This window comes from Aristolochia californica, unplaced genomic scaffold (assembly GCF_029961685.1).
Source record: "Aristolochia californica isolate CCGP_79_NKW_82.1479 unplaced genomic scaffold, dmAriCali1.0.hap1 SCAF_2, whole genome shotgun sequence".
Taxonomy (NCBI): domain Eukaryota; kingdom Viridiplantae; phylum Streptophyta; class Magnoliopsida; order Piperales; family Aristolochiaceae; genus Aristolochia; species Aristolochia californica.
This window is the reverse complement of record NW_027181881.1, coordinates 1,468,442-1,491,899: the sequence shown is the minus strand read 5'-3', so window position 1 is coordinate 1,491,899 and position 23,458 is coordinate 1,468,442. Positions and strand designations below refer to the sequence as shown.

Here is a 23,458-nt window from a genome sequence, read left to right as displayed (position 1 = left end):
TTGAATTCGATTTTAGTAAATTTATTTTATTGAATACAATAAAAAATATACCATTAATATATTTTATACAAAATCCATTGTATATGTATGTATTAATTCTATATTTATTATTTTACACCAAAGTTTTATTTGGGTTTCAATATTTTAATTTGTTCATAAAACTAGTTTTACTTGATTGTGAATGGGTATTTTACTCAATTATTTGAGTTACTTTCCTTCATTTCTTCTTCGAGGCAATTAAAGGGGTGACTTAGAATTTCAAAGACATGCAATTGAAAAAAAAAAACAAAATAAATGACTAGTGGAAATGAGTATTTATTGCTTTGGCCTCTTTTAATTATGTTTGAATATGAAAGTGTCCATTAATTATATATACATGGTCCATTAAAGGAGAAGTTGGTTCATGAAGCTTCATGTACACTTTAAATAATATAAATACTATAAATATGCACGTCATCATACGTATAATTCAATAGTTTATTTATCTTGTATTTATGTTTTTTTACTATTATTAATGCCTACTATTTAAAAATACTCACAAGTCAATTAAGTCGGTGCAATTCAAAGTCTAAGAAAAGGATTTTGATTCAGCTAATTTTTTTTAAAGCTTTAAAATAAATTATTAAGGTGTTTAATTTTTTATCGTATATTTTGTTTTAGTATAGACTTTTAGTAGACTCTATCGAATTCTTTCAGTCGAAAATACTCGTAAATTAGTTAATGTTTTTAATTCCGGTGACTTAATTTTCTTTAATCTATAAATTTAATTGTCACATAAAATCGACTCCATATATAAATTAACAAGTTAAAAATATATATATTTTTAATAATCTTGAAATTTCTTCAACCGTATCTCAGTTACAAGGCAGAGTCATCCCTAATTCGCCCTGAATCCGACTCGCTTGGTCTGACTCAAATTTTAAAATACCCAACCTAAATCTTGATTCCTAAAACCCTAATATGAGACAAAATCATGCATGGGTGAGCCTAACATCAATTAAAACCTACTCTTATTAAGTCACAACTAAAAAAAAATGGCGTCACCATAGTGGGGCCCCTGTATGCTTGAAGGTAAACTAATCAAAACTTAAAAGACAAACCATAACTCCTTCCTAATCTTGTAATAGAAATAAATAAATTAAAATAAAATTCATTTATTTTATTTTCACTTGCCTTTACTCATCATCAACCTCAAAAGAAATATAATGGAGAGTAGGTGGATTTGAGGAATTGTCCCTTCTAAGATAAGTAATAAGGTTTGAGATTAAATCAGATGGTATGAGAGCATCGCTCTGGTGTGAAAGGATTAAAGGAAGCAGAAGCCTTGGGGAGGAGTCATGGAAGCTGGGCACAAAGCATCACCATCAGTGACATGCCCTTCAGATGTTCAAAAGTGACATTGGAAATGAATTGTCAAAGCTTATGTGACTTGAATCCCTTCAATTCCCTAGTCACTATCTACCTTAATGCCTCTCTAATTGAGTAATTTATGTCCCTTGAAAGATCTACTCAACTCCTTATTGCAAGAGGATTCTTTCTTTCTATGGTTTTTAGTCAAGTCAGTGTTAATTGCCAAAGTGACTCTTAGTTTATGCGTTTTCTTAGAGGAAATCAAGGTTAATATTTAAGTACATGGAGCAATGTTTTTGAAACACGATTCATCATGGAAGGTTTGATATTAGATGTAACCAGATATTACATCAATCAGGAGGAGAGCAGCTTGTCGTCATGAAGCCCAAAAATCAAATCATTGAGTAAACCCAGTTCCTTACAGAAACCAGAGGTTTTAGTAGGGTCCCTGAAGTTCAAGAAGAGGCTGCAAGTCTCCGCTGAATTGATAGAATATCGCCTGTCCCGACAGAATATTTTGGTAATCTCCACGAAGCGGTGGCCGCTGAATTGAATGCTGAAAGTCATTTTTAAATGCGCCTCGGTTCTCTCTTCCGACGTTATTTCACATTACTGGAAACGGCAATCCGTTTCTTGGGGATTAAGACGGAACTGCTGCAAAGGGCGCAAAATGCAGGAAAGGGTAGAAAAGAGAAAAGAGTTCATGTTATCCCACCAAGGCTTTTTTTTTTTTTTCTTTCAATTGTGTCAAAACTACTGTTGAGGCGTTGAAAAGACTGAAAATCGAGAATGGGTTGACCAATCGTTCCGGGAAGCATCGTCTCGAAGTTCAGATAAAAAGTCAAGTGACTGATCAGACAGCGGGCTCTTTGTGTTCGTGGAAATGATACTGAGACTATGGCATTGAAGAAGTTACTGGTAACGGTTGCAACTGCATAGCAGTTAAGGTTTTTGGACACCAACATGGCGTTTTCCAGTCATGTCTCAATGTGAGACGAAGTGAGGTTGGCCTATTCTAGTACATCTTATATAAACGGACGATCTTGGTTTCGTCTCGTGCCAGAAAACATAAAGAAGGCCCAGTTTTTGTAGCTGCTAAACTGTGAGAAACATTAAAATTGCATCCGCGCTTTGGGGTTGAGTCGGGGGAGAATTTGTTTTCGGAATTGACAATTAACTGAGTTTGGTGGAGGAAGTATTTAAGGCCACCGCTAGTCCTCTAAAAGAACTGCAGTTGAATGATGCACTCCTTCATGTGGCCGAAGTACAGTCTCCCAGAGGTAAGGCCATGACTTGATTTTACATTAGGCTCTTGGCGTAACACTCTTTAACTGCTTCGTGTTTATCATCTTGCATGAGACACATGAAAACCCACAATATCTGCAGTTTGATTATTCGATAAATTGCTTGATCCATTGAAGGCGTGGCAATTATTTCTGAAGCTTACCTATGGAAACACAGTTGATTGGATTTGTTATCCACAAAGACGTCTGAAAAGCTTTTAAAAATGCCTAAATGCACCTTTCAATTTGGACCCACATGTCTCCTTGAACATCCTCATTTACTTTTTAAGTTTGAACAGTTTTCATGGCGAAAAGGGACTGGTTCAAGATGATTCTTTCCTATATAGTCAAAATAAAGGCCATGAATTTAATAAGCCTATCTTTATTACCATGGGATCCAACTAGGGACTTGGTTCATCTCAAAAAAATCATCACCCTGTCCTCCAGTAGAAAAGAAAGTTGAGAAGCCCGACTACAGCTGCATGTGCAGGGAGTGGGTGCAACAACACTGTCCAAAGTGCTGAGTTTCTTGTCTATGCCAGAGTGGAGGAACTAAAAATACAACTGCCATACAAGAAGCACGGCAATAATACTTGAAGTGGGCTCCGTGCATAAACAGAAAAAGCATAGGCAAGGGGCATATCAGAAAAAGAGTGACAGATGAACAAAAAATTAGATATGGTTATGCCGTTTTGGCAGCAAAAGAAAAAAATAATTAATAACACAACAACATTCTTCGAACTACAGCACAAAAACATGAAAACTAAACTGAAAACGGAAGTCAATACCCGAACCATAGATTAAACCTTGCTGCTGGTAAGAAGTAGAGGAATCAGAAGAAATTCCAAAATTCTACTACAGCAAGAAACAGCTATGGTGCGTTCTTGACTTCCTCTGTGCAATGTAAAATGAGGATGAAAATCTTAAATGGTGGGCAGTCTGTAAGAATTGTGGGTGTTTTCAAAGTGGGTAGTAGTATCACTAGTACCAAAAGGTTTCAGCTCTTGATGATAGCATTCAAGGCAAACCCAACCAACACCAAAAATTCTCTTGAATGCCAACATCAAGAGCTCTGAGTTTTTCTGATCTCTATAGTTAAGGTAGAGAGAGAAATAAAAGGAGGGAGAGTGAGAGTGAGAGCTTCGTGTTGGTCTATGCACCGGAGCAATTCAAGGCAGCCTTTATTTGCTGGACAGTGGTGCTGATAAGGTTATTAACCGTTGTGACCGATTCAAGATTGAGCTTTGCCGATGGCAGGCTGCTCACCAGGATCTGGAATGCAACGGTAATTAGTGAACCTGATGATCGGGCTCCACTACCTTGGATACCCGTGCTTGATGAAGATGCTCCACCTGTTGGGTCCAGCTGCCCGTCTGGTGATATGGTGAAACCTGATGGGAGAAGCGGGATGTATGATGGATCTTCACCGCTCATGGCAATGTTGATTGCAGGCAGGTCAACAGGTGCATACACAACCAGAGACCCTGACGAATCGATGCAACTCTCTTGCAATATTAGCATGTTATTCTGGCTTGCATTCAATGCCTGCTTAACATGTTATAGGTAGGTTATAACACATGAGAAATAAAGAAAACTACGATTCAAGTGGCAAGATTAAGAAACCACTGAGAAAACTTACTCGCAGGACAGATATACAGTTCCCAGGGTGTGATCCGTTTGCAATATGCGCAACTTCTTGCACTGAATTACCATTGGAGAGGACATCCCACTGTAAAGAAAAGAACAAAAATGAAGTTTAACCGGTTTCTGTTGGCAGACAAATATCTCTAATCAAATTTAGTTTACGCACTTGAGCTCTAGTTCTTTCATCTTTAAAGAAATTAAAGACTGCTTGCGGGGAAACTGGCAGCCAAAGGGAAGTTGCTGCACTTAGAACAACCCCGTTGGGCTGGCCTGGATCTGTGCTCTTATGGACAGTGACACGGACACCGACATCATTCAACCCAGATAGTGTTGTCCACCGATGGCCGCTTGAAGCACTTATGCTTGAGCAGAAATTGTTAATCATCCTCTGGGAAAGCTTCATCATGCTTCTCCTACCATCAGGGGATGGAATCACTGGACCCATAAAAAATATATCAACTCTTACGTTCATTTCTTGAAAAAAGTAAGAACTCAGAGATACTATGAACAGTCAGGGTGAATTGTGATTTAAATACCTCCTCCAAGATCCCTGGTAGATGTCCCTGTCACCATTAAGCAGGCAAATCTCTCACACATCCTTTGCAGAGTTGTGAGCCATCTTTGAGCTCCAAACGCCATACAGCTATGAATGAACTCTCTGTAAATCCGATGGGTGGGCGTCTTGTCTTCGATTTCCACATGTTCGATCCAGGTAATCTATTGAGCATTTGCCACCATAGCTGTCGGTGAGAAGGCTGAAATTTATTTAGAGAATCAGAAGATACAAATGAATAATTTAATCACCTTAGAATAGCCATTAGGCATGTCTTGAATCAGACACCCGGAAGGAAGTCTTCGAGAACGGGAAGGAGCAACAAACTGATTCATAGTAGAAAAGTCAAAAGAGACATCTGCTATTGCCCATAAACCTTGCTCAATTTGCTGACAGTAGCGAAGAAAGTAAAATTCTCGCGAAGGAACAAGAGGAGAGAGCACTTGTAGTTCTTCATACATCTGCGGGGATGTCAAATCAGCCATTTCTGTAGACTAATATTTGTACAGACATCAATATTTATACTGAAAAGAAAATATGGCTTTGATTACCAGTTGAAGCGAGCCAGCCGGATTACCCCCCAGTCCAGTTGCAATAACTTCAATTGTCCTTGCTTTTGAAACAATTGTTGGGAAGAGCTCCATCCATTTGTTCTACATTTTTTATTTGGAAAATTCAGATGTACAACACTTTCAGTTCGCTAATCATGTTACGTAAAACAACAGTTGCAAGACTACTTACAACATCAAATCAAACTTGAGATAAAGAGCATACCGCATCCATAAACATGTCAATTAACGCCAGACCATTCATTATAACAAGACCTGAATCCCTTGATGCTTCGATGCGGATATCGGGGCTTTTCAAATGGTTCGGCCTGGGGAAAATCCTGTTGTAGCTATCCAAATTAAGAACATCTCTCCCATCAGCAGGTGATTTAATCCACAATGGATCATCGGTCTGCAATAACCTAATCACATCTTCCATTGCATTGGTGGCTATCTCCACCATGAGAGACTTCTCCATTTCTGAAATACCCAGACTCTGCAGTTGCATCGATGGAATAGAAGGATTCCCCGGAAGAAGATCAAGGTCGAGAGAAGGGGGACCCATTCCCTGAGCTCCATAATTCCCCACCGTCAAGTCTAGTGATGAAATTGATATTGGTTGAATTGGTGGGAGTTGTGATATTGGTCTTCCTATGTATTTAGCCGCCATACTTGATACTCTGTCAAGCTGAAATTTTCGAAAGAAAACCTCCAATCAGTAGAAGAACAAGATGAACATAGGCATGAAGCAAACAGACAACTGAGTAAAGCCTCATACTTCTTCTTTTAGTCGAGCATTCTCCATTCGGAGCTTCTGTTCATCAAAATATGAATCTTCGTTAACAGGAGGGCCCCCGCAAGAAGGGCAGATAACATTTTTTAGTGCCTCTCTTATTGCGATGTTCTCACATCTGATTTTGTCATTCTCAGACCGAAGTGCACAATTATCTGCACGCTCATGTTGTGCCTGTATGTTCATAGATATCAAACACATACAAAAAAGGACAAAATAGAATAGAACAGAACAACGAGAAAGAAGAACCCAAAACTCATAGTCCTGAACAACTCCCGTTACCTTCATTTGGGTCCTTCTATTTTGAAACCAGAACTTGATTTGGCGAGGTTCCAGGGTTAAATCTCTACTCAATTGTAACCGCTGTTTCTCATCGGGGTGAGGGCACTCCTTGAACATTCTATGCGCAAACAGAAAAAAACATAAAAACCGTATGAAAATTTGATGCCAATCGCAAAATGAAAGAGGGAAAAACATGTCAAAAGAAATGTTCATAAAAAAAAATAAAAAAAACTTAGAAAAGGTCTCAAGCAGTTCAGGGAAAAGGCAAAGAGATTCAAGCGGTGCCCTGAAACGAAACGATCAAGAGGGAACCCAGGGAACAACAATCGGAAAAACCCAGCAGCGATTAATGCCGACATTCAGAACAAAACGGAAAACGGGTAGAGTCCAGGCCGCGGCATCAAACTGCCATCTTGCGGATGAAAACCAAATGTTTTAACGAAAAGCTTTGATGAGAAACTTGAACAATCTCGGACATGTCAATGAAGCTGTACAAGGAAGGAAACGGAGAGCTGGACAAAATGCTAAACAACTATTTGCAAGGAGAGAGAAGTTCGTTTGGGCACCGCACATTGGTTCGAAGAAAGAGCAAATGTACAGAGATAATTTCGCCAGCATCTGGCAGAAAGTAGAGTTTGTCAAGAGAAGGGGAATCACGCGAGAACTCCGAAGTGGGTATCAAGCAGTTCGTAGCAGTCGGAATGTCACAAACAAATCCAAGAAAAAATTGACTGCTGGAGAACACACTAAAATGAAAAGGGAAGCAGATAAAACCCACTGCATGTAACAAAACTCAAGTTTGAAATCCAGGCAATTACTGGAAAAGCAAATTCTAACCGGAAAATCGAGTTAAGAAAGCAAAACGAAACGGAAAGGTTTAAAAAAGACAAAAAGGAAAGAGAAGAACTGATAGCTGCTAGCAAAAGCTCCCAGTCCGACCCGGAAAGGGAAACCAAAAAGAAAAAAGTGACAGATGGAAACAAAAAGCAGCTTATTTTAAAAAAGCTCTTACGCTTCCAGCTCCTGAATCTGCCTGGCAGTATGGCGGTGGTATCTCTTCTTCCTCCTGTGCGGGTCCCCAACATCCAGATCATCCCCAGAGCCCCCGCCGCCGACACCGGCACCGCCGCCGCTGCTCCCACCTTCCATGCTGAAACTAGTGTCTCTTCTCTCCCCTAGCCTGTCGAGACCCACTAACCCATTCGAATACATGGAAACTTCCCCTGCGTCTCATGGACAGCCCAGCGCGAGCAAGAAGCAAAAGGCACGAAACAACAGCGAGACAGTGGAGAACCCGTGCTTCGTTCGTTGCATTTGCGCCACTTTGGGCAAGAATCATATCTGCCGCATCTCCGGAGGAGAAAAAATGCCAGGAAGATCGGAGAAATGGGCTAGAATTGTGGGGATGCAATAAGCTGCCTGGGGTTGTCGAGTAACGGATGAATTTAAAGCGGTCGATGAAAAATCGGAGGTGTTTTAAATCCCTTCTCCTCGTTCGAGGAGCGACTGCCTCCAGAGCTCTCCCCTCCTTTCTCTCTCTCCTTTTTGTGTTTTTTTTTTTTTTTTTCCCCACACCTTTCGGAGTTTGGTATGCAGACTCGACGGATCCAGCTCCGAGCTTTTAAGTCTCTCTTCTCTCTCTTCCTCTCTCCGGCCAGCAGCTCTACGTTTCCTTCTCCCCATTACATGGCGGTACAGCGAACGTTAATGAATAAATTACAAAAATACCCTTCTATCTCGTCTAGTCAAACTTCTCTCAACTAAAAACTAATTTTTCCTTTTTTAGTTTTACGGTCCCGGGCTCACTCCACCGCGGGTCCCGCCGAATCGACCCCACTTCGATAAATCCTGAGATTTGTTTTTATTCAGCCGACAACGATCTCGGCCCCACATCTAAATGGTAAAATTTTGTAATCGCCGGGATCTGGGTCCGGATCCGGATCCGAATCGGCTCTGAAAGTGAAAAAAATGATTTCACCTGTAAAAAACAAAAAGAAAAAGTCGCTTTCGAGTCCGTACCCTATCCATAACTCGTCCTTAAGCCGTCGGACCCAAGTTTGGTGACAAAAGTCAGATCGCATTTATTACTCATCTTTTCGTCTTTTTCCGCTCCACTATCCGGAGCCGTCGGATCCACCGGTCCGACTCAGCCCGACCGGAGATTTGACCGCTTACCCCAACCGAACAAACCGTTACACAGTACTTCTTAGATCCGCGCCGTCGGTACCTTAGATTCCCGCCACGTGGTAACTCGTGAAAAAATAAAAAATAATCACAAAAAAGGCGGGAAAGAAAAGGTTTTAGATTTTATTATTTAACGGGAGCTTAGGGTTTAGGGTTTAATGGAAGCAAATGGCTTCTTTGATGAGGGCAAGGCACTTTTCTCATTAAGAAAGGTTTCATAGCTAAAGCTTGGATTGGAAAAAATTAATGGGAATTTTAATTGAAGGAGATATTCAAACTTCAAACTGGAGATAGGATTTTATGTTAATTTATCTAAATAGATAGCTTAAATGGAGTATCTTTTACTCAATGGTGATGCTGAATATGAGTTTGAGAATGGGAGGCAGTGAATAGAGAGCAGGTGCTTGTTGAGTTATGTTTGTTAAATAGGCAATGGAGTTTGTGCCAATGAAGAAGCCAGTCTTGCGAGGCTGTCTCTAGTGCTTCTTTGCTCTCTGTGTGTGTACCCACTATGCAGCATCAGTACAAAGCTCATTCAAGTGCTTTTATGCCCACATTAAAACTCTGAAACTCTCCACGGTTTTGGTGGGAATTGTTACTTGGTCCTGAACTTTCTCAGACTGCAACAATCTGCAATCATGAGCCATCTCAGTTTTTCCTTGGTAAAATCTTTCACTGAACTCGAACACTTATGGGATCATATGATATTTACATTTGAGAGCTGTTATATGAGACTGGAAGTAAATATGTGGTTTTTTTTTGTATGAAATCAGAAGTTATTTTCTGTTATTTGATAACGAATAATCGAGAAAATCACTTTTTTTTTCTCACTGAATGATAGAATTTAGGGAGAAAAGAAAAGAAATGAAAACTTGAGAGAAAATCTCAATCATAAAAAAAATTAAAATATTATTTATTTTATTTAATTTTTCATTTTTCACTTATATCCAAACAAGGAAAACTATATTTTTCTTCTATTTTCTCTTCTTTACTCTTTCTCTTTCTTTTCTCTCCACTTTCTTTGTTCCAAACACAACATTAACAAAGGTAAGCATATGATCAATTTATATGAGGAACTTAACCTAACCTAACCAGACCCGGAATGGATTTTTCCCTTCACTGAGTCAGAAACACCCGCCTCGTTTCAACTCTGAAATAGACTTTATTTTCTTGAATTTGTTTATATTTTTATAAAGCTATGTAAATTGTTAATTGAGCCATGGGCTGAAAATGGAGAAGGATCAATAGTGTGTGTGTGTGTGTGTTGGAGGGGGAAACTCGACCTATGTTCGCCCCTGCATGCAAGTACATGTAGGAAAGTATTTTTTCCGGAAAATACTTTGCAAAATAGATAAACTTTAAAAAGATTGATGCATGATATATGGATCACCACCTTCTACTTCTCATATAATAGGTCACATTGGCAAAGTATAAGCTATGGATAACTAAGGCAATGACGCAAAGGTGTGCTTTGGAGTCTTCTTTAGGTGAAGTTTGGGTTTTTAAAATTCCACCTCCAACTCAACCCTTACCCGCCCTAAGGGTATGTTTGGAACCCCTAGAAAAGAAAAGAAAATGAGAATTTGATCATTATTATTCCAAAAAATAGTTAGTGAAAATGAAATAATGATTAAGAAAAAAATTTTATTAACTATTTTTTTAAATAATAATGGTCAAATTCTCATTTTCTTTTATTTTCTATAGGTTTCAAAAATTACCCTAAATGAAAGTACTTGTAAGAAAGGAGGCTTTCCTTCCCCCTCTTTTTCTCTAAAAGTACGAGTGACCGAAATTCTAAACTCAATTTAGAAGTTATTTTTTCCCCTTAGATCTTTCAAAGACCATTTAAAAAAAATATTTATTCAGTTATATTGTGCATAGAGTTGAGCAAGGTGAGAGAGAGCAGCTTGTATTAAATTCTAGAACTAATCTTTTAGTTTTTAGGGCTAGTTATTGCACCGGAAAGAAGAGAGGAAAGAGCTTGAACAAGGTCAAAAAGGACGAGAGGAAAGAACCAGTCACGGCATTCATAGTTCGAAAGCTGCATTGGTTTTCTTGCTTATCCTTGCTGCTATGAAGATTGCACGCAGCTCCTGCTAGTCTTCTCCAACTTGAACAAGGTCAAAAAGCTGCTTCATCAATGGTGTCTGAGCGTCAAAGTTACAATATCAGTTGTTTTGCTTCCGCAAAGCGTTTTTAAACAGCAGTGATATATAATCATGTCAAGTGAGCCCCATGCCATGAAAATATCCACTCTTAAAGGTTTTGGGAACGATGAAGTCTGTAACTGCTCTAAACGTTCTGAAACCTTCGTTGCTTAAAATCCAAGAGTTCATTCATGTATGGATTGTCAAGGTGTTTGGGCGTTGAATAGTATAAGGCCTGAAGCAATTTTCTGCGTAGAGGTGTGGGCTTTTGATCATTTGAGAGGATTTGAGAACCGTGAGCCTTGGCCAATGAAGTAATCAAAATAAATGTTTCTGAGAGATCCAAGATGTGTTCGATCGAATAAATTTTTGTCAGGTTATTGGTTAAGAGTCTGAGAACTCTGGAATTAATTTCTTTTTTCTTGGTCTTTTAGAAGTCTTGAATATTTAAGCAAGAAGGGGATGAATTGACATAAGGGTGCGTTCCAATAAGTTCTAGAATTAATGCATTTACAGGGTTTAAGTGTTCTGTGAGTTGCACCGGTACAGTATAATGATAAGAAACACAGATAAATGGTGATGGGTCTAAAATGATTTGTGGCATGGGATGAAATTAGGGGTGGCTTCGAACCAAGTTGGCTCGTGTTCGGCTCAGTTTGATTCGGTATCTCTCGGCTCTCGGTTTGTGTGAGTTAATGAGCTGAGCTCGACCGAATCAAGGTTCGGCTCAAAAGCTCACGAGCCGGCTCGTTAATGGGCGACTCGCGGGAGCAGGAGTAGGGGGGAGTAGGGGTGGCTTCGAGCCGAGCCGGTTCGCAAGCCGGCTCGGTATCGGCTCGTTTCGATTCGTCATTTTTCGAGCTCGAGCCGAGCTCGAACACCGAAATCGGCTCGTTTACCTTAACGAGCCGAGCTCGACCGAAGCTAGGTTCGGTTCGTTGGCTCGCGAGCCGGCTCAAAATGAGTCGGATCGGCATGAATCGGTACGGGATTGCGAGCGAGCGGGGGAGCGGGAGCGGGAGGGAGAGCGAGGGGGGGAAAATTTTTTCCTCCCCCCTCGTCACCGCCGACCCCTCCCATCGGTTGTTGTCGCCGCCTCTACCGCCGTCGTAGCTGTTCTCCGGCATCTATACCGCCGTCGCAGCTGCTCGCCGGCCGCCTCTGTGTCCGTCCGTTCGATTTCTTCCTCTCCTCGCCGTCGCCTCTGTTTCCGTCGCCGCCGACTCCGTCGTGGCTGTCATCTCCGACGATAAATCCTCCCCGGCACCGTAAGCCCCTTCCCTCGGGGTCGTCTCGGCGGAAAACCAGAACAGGGGAGAAATAATCTCCCCCTTCCTCGCGAGAAGATGATCTCGCACGTGCGATTTCGCACGTGCGAGATCTTAAAATAAAAAAAAAACTTTTTCGTCTGGAAAAAATTAAAAATAAATTTTATAGAAATAATTTTCTATAAACTATTAGTGTCTCATGTTTTTTTAAACACTTTTCTAATTGAAATTTTTTATTAAAAATCATATAATTTTCAAAGTAAGATTTTTTGTACCAAGATGGGGTAGAAAACTGTATAGAAAATTTTTGAATAAGTATTTAACAGTTGATGCTGTAATACTTTTAGCATGAAATAATATTCATTGCAATTTTGTGTTTGATATTTTATTTAATTAAAAATTTATCGATAAGTATAATAATATATTAGATTGATTATTAATTTTTATTTATTTCCCTAGAAGAGACAATAAAAGGTCCGTTTAACTTTCCTAAGAAAATTTTAAAATATTTCCTATAATTTTCTAATAAGTCACTAATAGTAATAAGATTTTATTTAAAGGTTTTTTTGGGAATATGTATCATAGGAAAAATATTTTTAGTTTTTCCTATAATATAAATTTTTATCTAGGGGCACTAAGGAGGCCATAATAAATTATGGCCAAATTCAAAAATTACAAAACAAGCTAGACAACAATTGGAGTAAAAAATATTAATATTGGTGCATTTTAATCCATTATTGAAATTCAATCCTGAACCTCCCCTATCATTATATTTTTTAAAAATGTATGCATAATTTTATATATAATTTATTCAAAGCCACCCCTACGTGCGAGATCATAAACAAGGAAAAAAAAAACTCTTTGTCCCTTCCTCATGACTCTTAAATAAATTTAAAAGATATTTTGGTAGAAATAGTTTCCAGAGACTAGTTTTTTCAATAAATGTTGAAAAAATATTTTTAATAGAAATATAGGGACCATTAGTGCCTCGTATTTTTTTAATTATAAATTCTTTTTAAAAAATCCTATAATTTTTCAAGTAAGATTTTCTTGCCAAGATGGTTTAGAAAACCATATAGAAAAATTTTGAATAAGTATTTGACAGTTGATGATATAATACTTTGAGCATGAGGCAATTTTCATAGTAATTTTGTGTTTGACATTTTATGTGATTAAAATTTTATCGATAAGTATAATAATATATTAGATTAATTATTAATTTTTATTTATTTCCTTAGAAAAGGCAATAAGAGGTCCATTTAATTTTCCTAAGAAAAATTTAAAATATTTCTTGTAATTTTCTAGTAAGTATGTAATAGTAATATGATTTTATTTAAAGAATTTATAGTTTTTATTTGGGTGATTGTAAATTGATAGTGATATTTTATTTAATTTTGTTGTGTTTGATTATTGTATGGAGTTTATTTATAATGTTATCAGTGTATGGAGTGTTTAGATTATTTTATGGAGTGTATAAACAATTTTATGAAGTGTTTATGGAATGTATAAACAATTTTATGAAGTGTTTATGGAATGTATAAACAATTTTATGGAGTGTTTATGGAGTGTTTATGCAGGTATTATGTATATTGATTATGCCCAATTTTAAGTAAAGGTCATGCCGAATTTTATACAAGTATTATATATATAGATTATGCTCAATTTTAAGTAGAGGTTATGCCCAATCTTATACACATATTATATATATAAGTTATGCCCATTTTTATGTAGAGGTCATGCCCAATTTTATATAAAATGTATGCATAATTTTATATACATTTTATTCGATATATATTTTTTGAAAAGTTTGAAATGTATGTTGAGGCTCGAGCTCGGCTCGAACTCGTTGGGCTCGAGCTCGATAACAATTTTAGGCTCGAGACGAGGCTCGGCTCGAAGCTCGGCTTGAAATATTTAAATCAAGCTCGACTCGAACATAGGCAGGTTCGGGCTCGGCTCGGCTCGATGCCACCCCTAGGGGGGAGAAACGCCGAACCCCTGCCGTCCGCAGCTCTAGCAGCCTCTGCTGTCACAACTCCTCGTCGGCCGCTACATCCCCTCCGATTTCTTCCTCTTCCTCTGATTTATTCGCCTCCTCTGTTTCCATTGCCACCGCTTCCATCGCCGCCGCCTTTGTTGCCGACGATAGGTCCTCGCTAGCGCCGCACCTTCGCTCCCCGTCGTCTCGGCGGAAAACCAAATAATAGTTAGAGTTTCCTAAGTTGGGACAAATAATTCCCTCCCCCCCTCCAAAGTCGATTTCGCACGTGTGAAAGTCACACGTGCGAGATCATAAACAAGTAAAAAAAATGGTTTTTTCAATAAATGTTGAAAAGACATTTTTAGTAGAAATATAGGGACAATTAATGCCTCATGTTTTTTTGAAATATTTTTCTAATTAGAAATTCTTTTTAAAAAATCATATAATTTTCTAAGTAAGATTTTCTTGTCAATATGGGCTACCATATAGAAATTTTTTGAATAAGTATTTGACAGTTGTTGATATAATACTTTTAGCATGAGTCAATTTTCATAGCAATTTTGTGTTTGACATTTTATTTGATTAAAATTTTATCGATAAGTATAGTAATATATTAGATTAATTATTAATTTTTATTTATTTCCTCATAAGAGGCAATAAGAGGTCCATTTAACTTTCCTAAGAATTTTTAAAAATATTTCTTGTAATTTTCTAGTAAGTCTCTAATAGTATTAGGATTTTATTTAAAGGTTTTTTTTGGAAATGTGTATCCTAGGAAAAACTAAAAATGTTTTTCCTAGAATATAAATTTTCAATGAGGGGCACTAAGAAGGTTATAGTAAATTTATGGCCAGATTCAAAAATTATAAAATAAGCTAGACAATATTTGGGGTAAAAAAGATTAACATTGGTAGGTTCTAATCCATGATTGAGATTCAATCCCGAACCTCCCCCTATCATTATTTTTTTGTTAAATGTATGCATAATTTTATAGATAATTTATTTGATATATATTTTATGTAGAGTATTAAATGTAGGTTAACTTCAAACTCATCTAGAGCTCGAGCTCGGTTAAAATTATTAGGCTCGAGCTCGATTATAATTTTAGGCTTGAGGCTTGAGGCTAGGTCGGCTCGAGCTTGAGCTCGAGTTCGAAATCATTAAATCAAACTTAGCTCGAACATAGGAAGGTTTCGACTCAGCTGGACTCGATGTCACCATTATGCTCAATTTTAAGTAGAGGTCATGCCCAATTTTATGTAAAATGTACGTATAATTTTATATACTATTTATTTGTCATGTATTTTTTGAAAAGTTTTAAATGTTTGTTGGAGCTCGAACGCGAGACATGTAATTTTTAAAAAGTTTTAAATGAATGTTGAAGCTCGAGCTCAGCTCAAACTCGGTTAAAATTATTGGGGGCTCGAGCTCGATAACAATTTTAGGCTCGAGGCTAGGCTCGACTTGAGTTCGAGTTCAAAATATTTAAATCATGCTCGGTTCGAACATAGGCAGGTTTGGGTTCGACTCTGCTTGATGCTACCCCTAGATGAAATGGTAGGGAGGGTAGGGGGCCCAGCCCTAATAGTACCTAAACGAAAGAAAAAGGAAAAAAATAATATGATAAAGAAGAGAGAGAGAGAGAGATTTACTCTACGAGTCACAATTGTGTTTTGGTGGTAATGGGTTGTAGGTCCTATATTACATAGACTATTTTCTGGAGTATATTCTGCTCTTTTATTTTCCGTATAGGACTAAAAATAATGTCCAAATACTTTAAACCTAGAAACTTTTTTCTTGGGCAATAAACGATTTCCGACAAGAAAATTTTAACATATTTAGAAAACTTAATTGCAAGAGTTCTAATTTGTCTTAGCTAATAACTTTGACAACCTTCCTTAAACTAAGACCATTATGCAAATGTAAACTTTACCTAAACTAATAAATTGACTTAGCTTAGGGTTTACGACTTCTATTAGCGTTCCTTGAGCTAAGTCTCCTAATTAGGCTAAAACTCAATTGAGTATCCTAATTAGAATAGGGCACATATCTCCTATTCAAGCTAGCAATTCTACTTAGTTTATCACTCCGCCATCCCTTAAACTAAGCAACAGATACAAAATTTTATAGCAAGACTTTCTCGGAGTCTACCCATCCAGTGCCAGATCTAGTAAATTCTGCATGTTGTTTGGATGTTTCGCCATTTCTATCTCAAACATTGAGGTTTGTACTGGCTAAACTACATGCACTTAAAGCATTGGATATGAGATTTGTCTTTACCTCATTCTTCTTCCTTATGTGAGCCTAATTAACTTTTGAATTCTCTGCTTGTTTTTCTTGATATAGATCAATTATTTATGTTGTCCTGCAACATCAACTGACTTTGTAACACCTTCTATTATCGACTTTTGTCTTCTCCAAGAGTATTTTCTCATTTACTTGCAATCTGAGCCTGCTAGCTCTCCCCTTCTTTAATGTTGGAAGATGAGTTGCATCACTAGACATCGATGATCTCATTGATCTTCATATCCGTCAAGTCTTGCAAGTGCGGTAATCACCTCGTTGGAACTCTCTTGTTTTCATTACTGCTATCCAGTCATCTGGATGGACTATCCTATCTATCGTCTTCAACTTTTTTCTTTACTACTAAAAAGCTCGAGTTAACTCTGGCTTTAGTTACTTGACTTCGAGTTGGCTCGAGAATGTTTCTTATGTCATGTAAATCTATGAAAAGTGTTGGATTTTGTAAATAAAAGTTTCTTAGCTCTTTTTTCTCCTTCCTTCACCCTTTTTTATGTGTTTTTTTTTTTTAACATTTAGATCGTCAACTTTGATACCAAATGTTGGATGTAACCTTAAATAGACTCACACCCTCATACTTGTGCACATACTTATCTTGCATATATTGGGTTAATAGACTCAATAACAAAAGAAATAAGAAAAATGAAAAAAAATGAAAAAAAAGATGATAAAGATGTTCTAATGACTCATAAAGCCTATAATATATAGACAATTCTCTTAAGCATATTTCTTGGATATTAAACAACTCGTTACAAGGTAATTTTAACACAACCACAATATCTAATTACAAAAATCACTATACATCTTGGTTGATAACTTAAGGACTAGTCCCACATGGATTAGTGAGAATAAATATGTTGAGTTTATTAGTTGGGAAAAAGGTTTCTTAAGATGATAGTCATTTTGGGATATGCCTTAGACCTAACTTCACATGGTAGTGGGCCTCTACCCAAATTATCTATATGTAAGAGCCCAAAAGGTCTACATGTGAGGGGGAGTGTTAGGGAATAGTCCCATATGGATTAGTGAGAACAAATATGTTAAATTTATTAGTTGGAAAAGATCTTTCCTAAGAAGACTAGTCATTTTGGGATAAACTTTGGACCCAACTTCATATGATATCAAAGCAGGTACTCATATGTGGGCTTCCACCCAAATTATCCACATGTAAGAGCCCAGAAGGCTTAAATGTGAGGGGGAGTATTAAGGAATAGTACCACATGGATTAATGAGAATAAATATGTTGAGTTTATTAGTTGGGAAAGAGATTTCCTAAGATGACTAATTTTTTTGGGATAGGCTTTGGACCCAGCTTCACAATAACTTTAACAATAACAAATGAAACTTGAGACGTCTCCCTACTCTCTCCCCAAAAAAGGATCCTAGATATCTCAAAACGGTCGCCCCTGGCCCTGCAATAGATGAAGAGCAGCGTTTACTAAACTCAGAAGATCCGGATATGGGCTGTGGGTTTAGACAAAGAAGAATCCAGTTCAGCGTCAAGACAGAGCCCAACCAAAATAGCCTTACCCACTGCTAGTCATCTTCGCCGTCCCTGGTAGACAAGAGCCTTGTGCATTTGTTAACATAAACCCTGCAGCAGAGCAGAAAAGAGAAGCAATAAAAGGGAAGTCTGGACTGGGATTTTAAACAAACAGGTGGTGAACTTTGTTTTTTTTTTCTCTTTTCAATTCAGCACACTCAAGTGGAGTACTCGAAAATTTGGGCAGAAATCCGAATCGGAAAGCAAAGAAGAAAAGGGAAACAGTTGTCCCATGTGGATGCTCATCACATCAGTGCCCACACCCTTCTTTTATAAGGCTAACCCCCCTAAAATAAACTATCATAAGACAAACATATCCTGCATAATTATAATGATACATGAACACTTGCATTCCTTTAAGTGGGTCCCTAAGCCCATCTCCAAAAGCCCACTAAATCCTATCCAGGGGAGGATTAATGCCCTTTTTACATGTCTTTGCTTTTAATTAATGAAAAGAAAGGGGATGGAAAAAAGCAGGCTTGTTCTAAGCCTTTAACAAAACAAGTACCACCTTGAAGTGTGCAACCTTTTTGAACCCTTTTTTCTCTTTCTTCTTGGGCAATGTCTCCCATGGAGAATGAAAAACAATGGGAAAAGTTTTTTTTTTTTTTTTTCTCAACCCTTAGTGTAGTGTTGGAATTGGAAGTCCTAGAATTTTTAGTGGCAATAGACCACTTTTATTCAAAGAGTTATTATATGTTAATTGTCATAGAATTCTATTTTCATTATATGAGGAGAGGAAATTGAACTCCAATTGAGGCTTTCAGATTTTTTGAGTTTGTCTCACATCGATAAATAACTCCGATTATATTTTATTTTGAGATGTTAGTTCCAAAACAAAGTCGTGAATGAAAGCTTAAACCCTAAACCCTAAAGCTTCTTTTCTTTTCTTCTCCTATTCTTAAATCCTTATCTTTCTCGTATTTTATTCCCGTCGTCATTTTTATTACGAATAATGGCGTTGAAATTACACTAATGAGGGCTTTGCATTTTGCAAATGAACATATAAAAAAAAATCCCTTAATAAAAATTTCAAATCATGGATTCATGTAATGTAACGAATGAATTGTGTTTTCGAAATTGAAAAATCCTACGATTTCATTATCCTTCAAACTCAAGAAAGGATGGAAAAATAACGTTTTCAAGTTCAGGTTTCAGAGTCAAGTGAAGGTGACGAGTGAGGAATAGATGGGGAGAGAGAGGGGCTTGGCAGGCAGCTTTTCACCAGGGTAAAGTAGAGAGTAAAGGGAGGGGAACCATAAGGGCAATCGGTGGAGGAAGAAGCTGGAAAGGTCCCAAACTAGATAAAAGGGAGTCCACATTAAAAGGGCACGGTACCCCACAAAAGCGAGGAAAAAGAAATCCTTTCTTTCTTATCTATCCTACACTCGACACTCTTTCTCCTTCACTCGACTCTCTTTTCACCCCGAAGCCCTTTTCAGTTTTCTCAGGCTTGGCTGCAGTCGTGAAAGTCCTCAGCCACCATACGCAGTTTTTAACGTGTAAATGCTCGCCCACTGAAGCCGTTGAACGGTCTCTGCATATATGGAAAGATGCCTCTGCAGCTGCTACTCCTGATTCAGAGAGAAGAGGGGAGAGAGGGTGTAGTCCGCTGTCTTTAAGCGCTTGGAACCTTTGGCACTGAAAAACATGGCATTTCATATGAGCATTTAAAGAGAACAGAAGAGCAATGAAAGGGACTATCACGCAGGCTTCAGAAATTTTCAGATTTCTGAATTTTCATCCTCTCTCTCTCCTCCCTCCTTTGTACCCTCTTTTAAAATTCAGCCAGTAAATACCCGTCAGTCCCGTTTCAATGCTCTCTTTCTTATTCCCCTCTCCTAGTCCTGCTGCCCCCCGTTTTCCTTCATCTTCTTCGTCTCTTCCATCACACAACTAACAGAGACACTGATACACTCTCGCTTCTCTTCCTCTCTGACGTCTATCTCTCTCTCTGGAAGTTGCTGTCGTCTACGCTAGTTTTTTAAATTAATAGCTGTGTTAACGTGAAGAAACATGCAGGTTACCGTATTCACGGTACGAAGAGCTAGCCGATGACATCATACGATGAAATGGGAAAATTCTTTTCAGTAGTCACTGATCATTGACGTAAAAACCATGCAAATTACAAACACCGCATGAGAAAATGTAGTCTGAAATGATTCATAGAAGCATCATTTCCATCATTACCACATCCTCCTCCTTCTTCGCTCAAATAAATGAAAAAATAAGATAAACAAACTCCAGAAGTTCAGGTTAACTTCAGGCCCCCAATAGGTAATTTTACAACAACAGCCGCAAGAACGGTAGAGTGATATTGGATCGGAGAGCTATGTGTTGGAGATCATGGGACGGAGGTTTCTTCTGTTGTCGTTCTCGCCTTCTCCTTCTGTTACAACAGACGACATGTAGCTCATGGCAAGCGAGGTCTCCTCGGGTAGACCTACTGCCGAGACCTGGAACTGTTGCTTGCAAGCATGGCACGTGATTTGGAGTAGGGTCGCGTTGATTTGTTTGATGGCTTGCTCTTTTAGAATTTGAGCCTTGTCTAGCTCCGCCTGCGCGTGTTGCCTGATTCTCTTGGCGTTTGCGAATTCCAGCTCCGCCAATTCGATCTGCTTTCTGGCCTGTTGTCTTGCTTCCTCGGCGAATACTTTCTCCGCCATGGCTAGCCGCAGTTGTTCCCTCGCTTGTTCTTTCAGCTTCGACACCGCCAACATGGGTTCCTCCCAGGACTTCTTATCCATGTCTGAATCGGCGTTGTTGCGACCTGGGTTGCTGGAACCGATCGAGAGCTGTAACTTGGTGGCCTGGTTTTCATCTGAATTGGGTGAGATGGAGGAGGTCGATAGAAGATTTGAACAAGGCAAGAGTTGAAGCTCCAGGTTGTGGCGGAGGTCAGCGGTGGCCACCGAGGGACTGCGATCAGGGTAGATAAAAATGGGTGCTGCGTGGTTCGCCATTCTGATACTCGGCCATGTAGCTGCACTGAAATTGGTTTCACTTGACGGGCTCGGGCTCGAAGCTGTTCGCGACAAGCAAGCAGGTTGCGGCGTCTGTAATTCCGGCCGCCCCCGCCCCACATTGCAAGCGTCTTGGTGTTCGATGAAGCTCTCCACCCTGCAAGATGAAAATCAAAGGAGAATTTTTTTCTTTATGAGAACTGAATTTCGGGTGTTCGATTTAGGGACTAAGAAAATAACAAACTAATGAAGCCATGGTTTAGGAACAACTCGACATTGCAGTAAACAAGGAGCTCTGAAATCGGATTTGATGTCTGGAAATTAAGGGGCTCAAGTAAAGAATCTAAAAGAAAATAAAGTAAAATTAAGAACAAAGGAAAAAAAAGAAAAGAAACAGACAGGAAGACAAGGAATCAATTACTGAAGGTTAGTCCTGTAAACAACCACGGGACTGATCTAGGAAATCGTGTCTTCATCTTTGACCGATTAGAATCAGATTGCCTAAGATTTATTTTCAAAAATATCCTACCTATGATCTTCGTTTTGGGATGGACATTCGGTATCAGAAGACAGATGAGGAGGTTCAGTCAACCATTTTAATGTTTCCGTATCTGAATTCGTCAAATTTGAGCTCTTCATACCGAGTGTTTGAAAAACCAAAAAAAAATGTGTGCGAAATTCTCTGCAAAAGAGAACTAAATTCACCTGGAGAAAACTCGGCCGCAGTCGCAAGAGTGGCCTCGAGTGCCACAAGTTTTGAGATGAGCTTTGTAATCCGACTGAACGGCGTATCCTTTGGAGCACTTCTCGCACACCCACTGCTTGTGATTGCTGTGCTTCCTTCTGAAATGCTTCTTAATTCCCACAAGATCGCCTAGTGCATGACAGGGATCATGGTGCAAGCAACTGGGCTCCGGACACACAAAAACCCGTTTCCGGACCTCCGGCGTCTCCCTTTTCAATAACTTCCAGGGGACCTTGTGTCTTCTCCGATGCATTTGCAGGTTCTGGTCTCGTTGGAATCCTTGGTTGCAGATCTCACAGACGTAACGATCGGATTCTAACAATGTCTTGGGCGATAGAGAAACAACCTCTGCATCAGGATCTACAAGGGCAAAACAAAATTAAAATTTAAAACGGGAGAATTCGATCGAGGAGGGAGAAGCCTGATATTTTTCAAACTCGTGTCAAGAAAGTGAGTCAATAATCAAAGAGGTGAAGAGTACTGTTGTGTGCTCACCAGGTGTCCCCGCTGGTCTTCTTTTTCTCTTGCTATTGCTTCCATTCTCCATGCAAGGGAACGACTGATCAGAGGGGATTGTCGAGGAGGCCTTATAGGCTTGGGATGATGTTGGAGTGCCAAACATGGGAAACTTCGATCTGGGTGTCGCTGAGAGATCTTACGAAATTCCCAGAAATTTTTTTCTTTCTATCCCTCTGTGAAACGAAATGAAAGCAGGTAGCCCTCCTCGGCTGAAGAACTGGGCAAACTCGCAGACGGCTCGATTGAGCTGGATTCTGTTGAGATCTTCAAATATTCCAGGCCGAGCTCCCCCTCTGTAAACAGCTACACTTCTTTTGCTCTTTATTTAGGGTCTGTGATGGCTGCAGCTTCTTCCCTGGTTATAATAATACAAGAAACGGGGTGAAGGAATAGAGGGAGAACATGAAGAAAGGAAAGCTCTTTCGGCAATCTTCAGCTTTCTTTCAGCTTTTAACCTTTCAGCTTTCATCAATTTCTCTCTTTCTCTCTCTTTCACTGTCCCCTCTCCTCTCTCCTTCACGAGGCTTATGTTACGGTGAGACTCTTTAAAAACCTCATGAAATGCTCTGAACCAATCACATTACTTGAAACTTGAGCCCACAGCCTCTCTCTCGCTCACATTCGAGCAGAGAAGAAAAAACATCCTCGCAAAGAAACAAACACTCATAATTCATCTCACAGTAAATTGCATGGCACAAACGCAGGCTTGTCCACTTATACACGTGAGCTCTCTCTCTCTCTCTCTCTCTGTTTCTCTCCGTCTCTCTCCTTTTTTTTTTTTTTTCTTCTGTAATTTATCGTATTATTAACAGTCTCGCGAAATAATTCATTTCCTTTCTCACCTTGGATTTTCCTTACAATCGTAAAGAAGGATACAAGAGACAAGAGCTAAAGAAGGCGAGGAAAAAGGATGATGTCTTTGAGTGCCTTTCGTTTGATCTACATGGCATTTACTGTTCACTACAAGGATCAGCGAATCATTCAATTGGGTTTCTGGGTCCTGTACCCCTTGCCTGATCAAAGCGAGCTCTGGTTGAATTATCAACTCTCACGTTCTTCTCACAGAAAAGATGCCCTCCAAAGGATCTGCGTCGCAGTGGATTATACCACTAAGATCTTGGATTGGAATGAATTAATAAGGACAAAAAGTAGAAAGAAATTGGGCAACGAATCTTTCGAGTTTTGAGAGCGGATGGTGTAATTTCGTCAGTCGTCGTAAAGTCTGTAGCCCCCCATCAAAACATGTCGAAACTACATGTAGAAGAATCCCAGAAGCTCGACTTTAGTTACCCCTGAATGCGTCTTCTTCCCCGAGAAAATAGGAAAATCGCAAACGACACAGAAGCTTGACCTA

The 23,458-nt window shown here is 39.0% G+C and overlaps 2 protein-coding genes across 2 annotated transcripts; both read right to left on the bottom strand.

Moving 5' to 3' along the window:
• Positions 1–3,097: 3,097 nt before the first annotated feature.
• On the bottom strand, positions 3,098–8,047 carry LOC137955709 (homeobox-leucine zipper protein ROC8-like). The gene is made up of 10 exons (XM_068802790.1): positions 7,466–8,047; positions 6,454–6,571; positions 6,157–6,345; positions 5,605–6,066; positions 5,382–5,483; positions 5,082–5,291; positions 4,814–4,994; positions 4,444–4,712; positions 4,273–4,362; positions 3,098–4,178 (listed from the first exon to the last, which is right to left on the bottom strand). The coding sequence occupies exons 1-10, from the start codon at positions 7,663–7,665 to the stop codon at positions 3,786–3,788; spliced, it is 2,214 nt and encodes a 737-aa protein (XP_068658891.1). The 5' UTR covers positions 7,666–8,047; the 3' UTR covers positions 3,098–3,785.
• An 11,898-nt stretch (positions 8,048–19,945) lies between these two features.
• On the bottom strand, positions 19,946–22,615 carry LOC137956900 (protein indeterminate-domain 16-like). The gene is made up of 3 exons (XM_068804565.1): positions 22,081–22,615; positions 21,546–21,945; positions 19,946–20,997 (listed from the first exon to the last, which is right to left on the bottom strand). The coding sequence occupies exons 1-3, from the start codon at positions 22,205–22,207 to the stop codon at positions 20,208–20,210; spliced, it is 1,317 nt and encodes a 438-aa protein (XP_068660666.1). The 5' UTR covers positions 22,208–22,615; the 3' UTR covers positions 19,946–20,207.
• Positions 22,616–23,458: the final 843 nt, after the last annotated feature.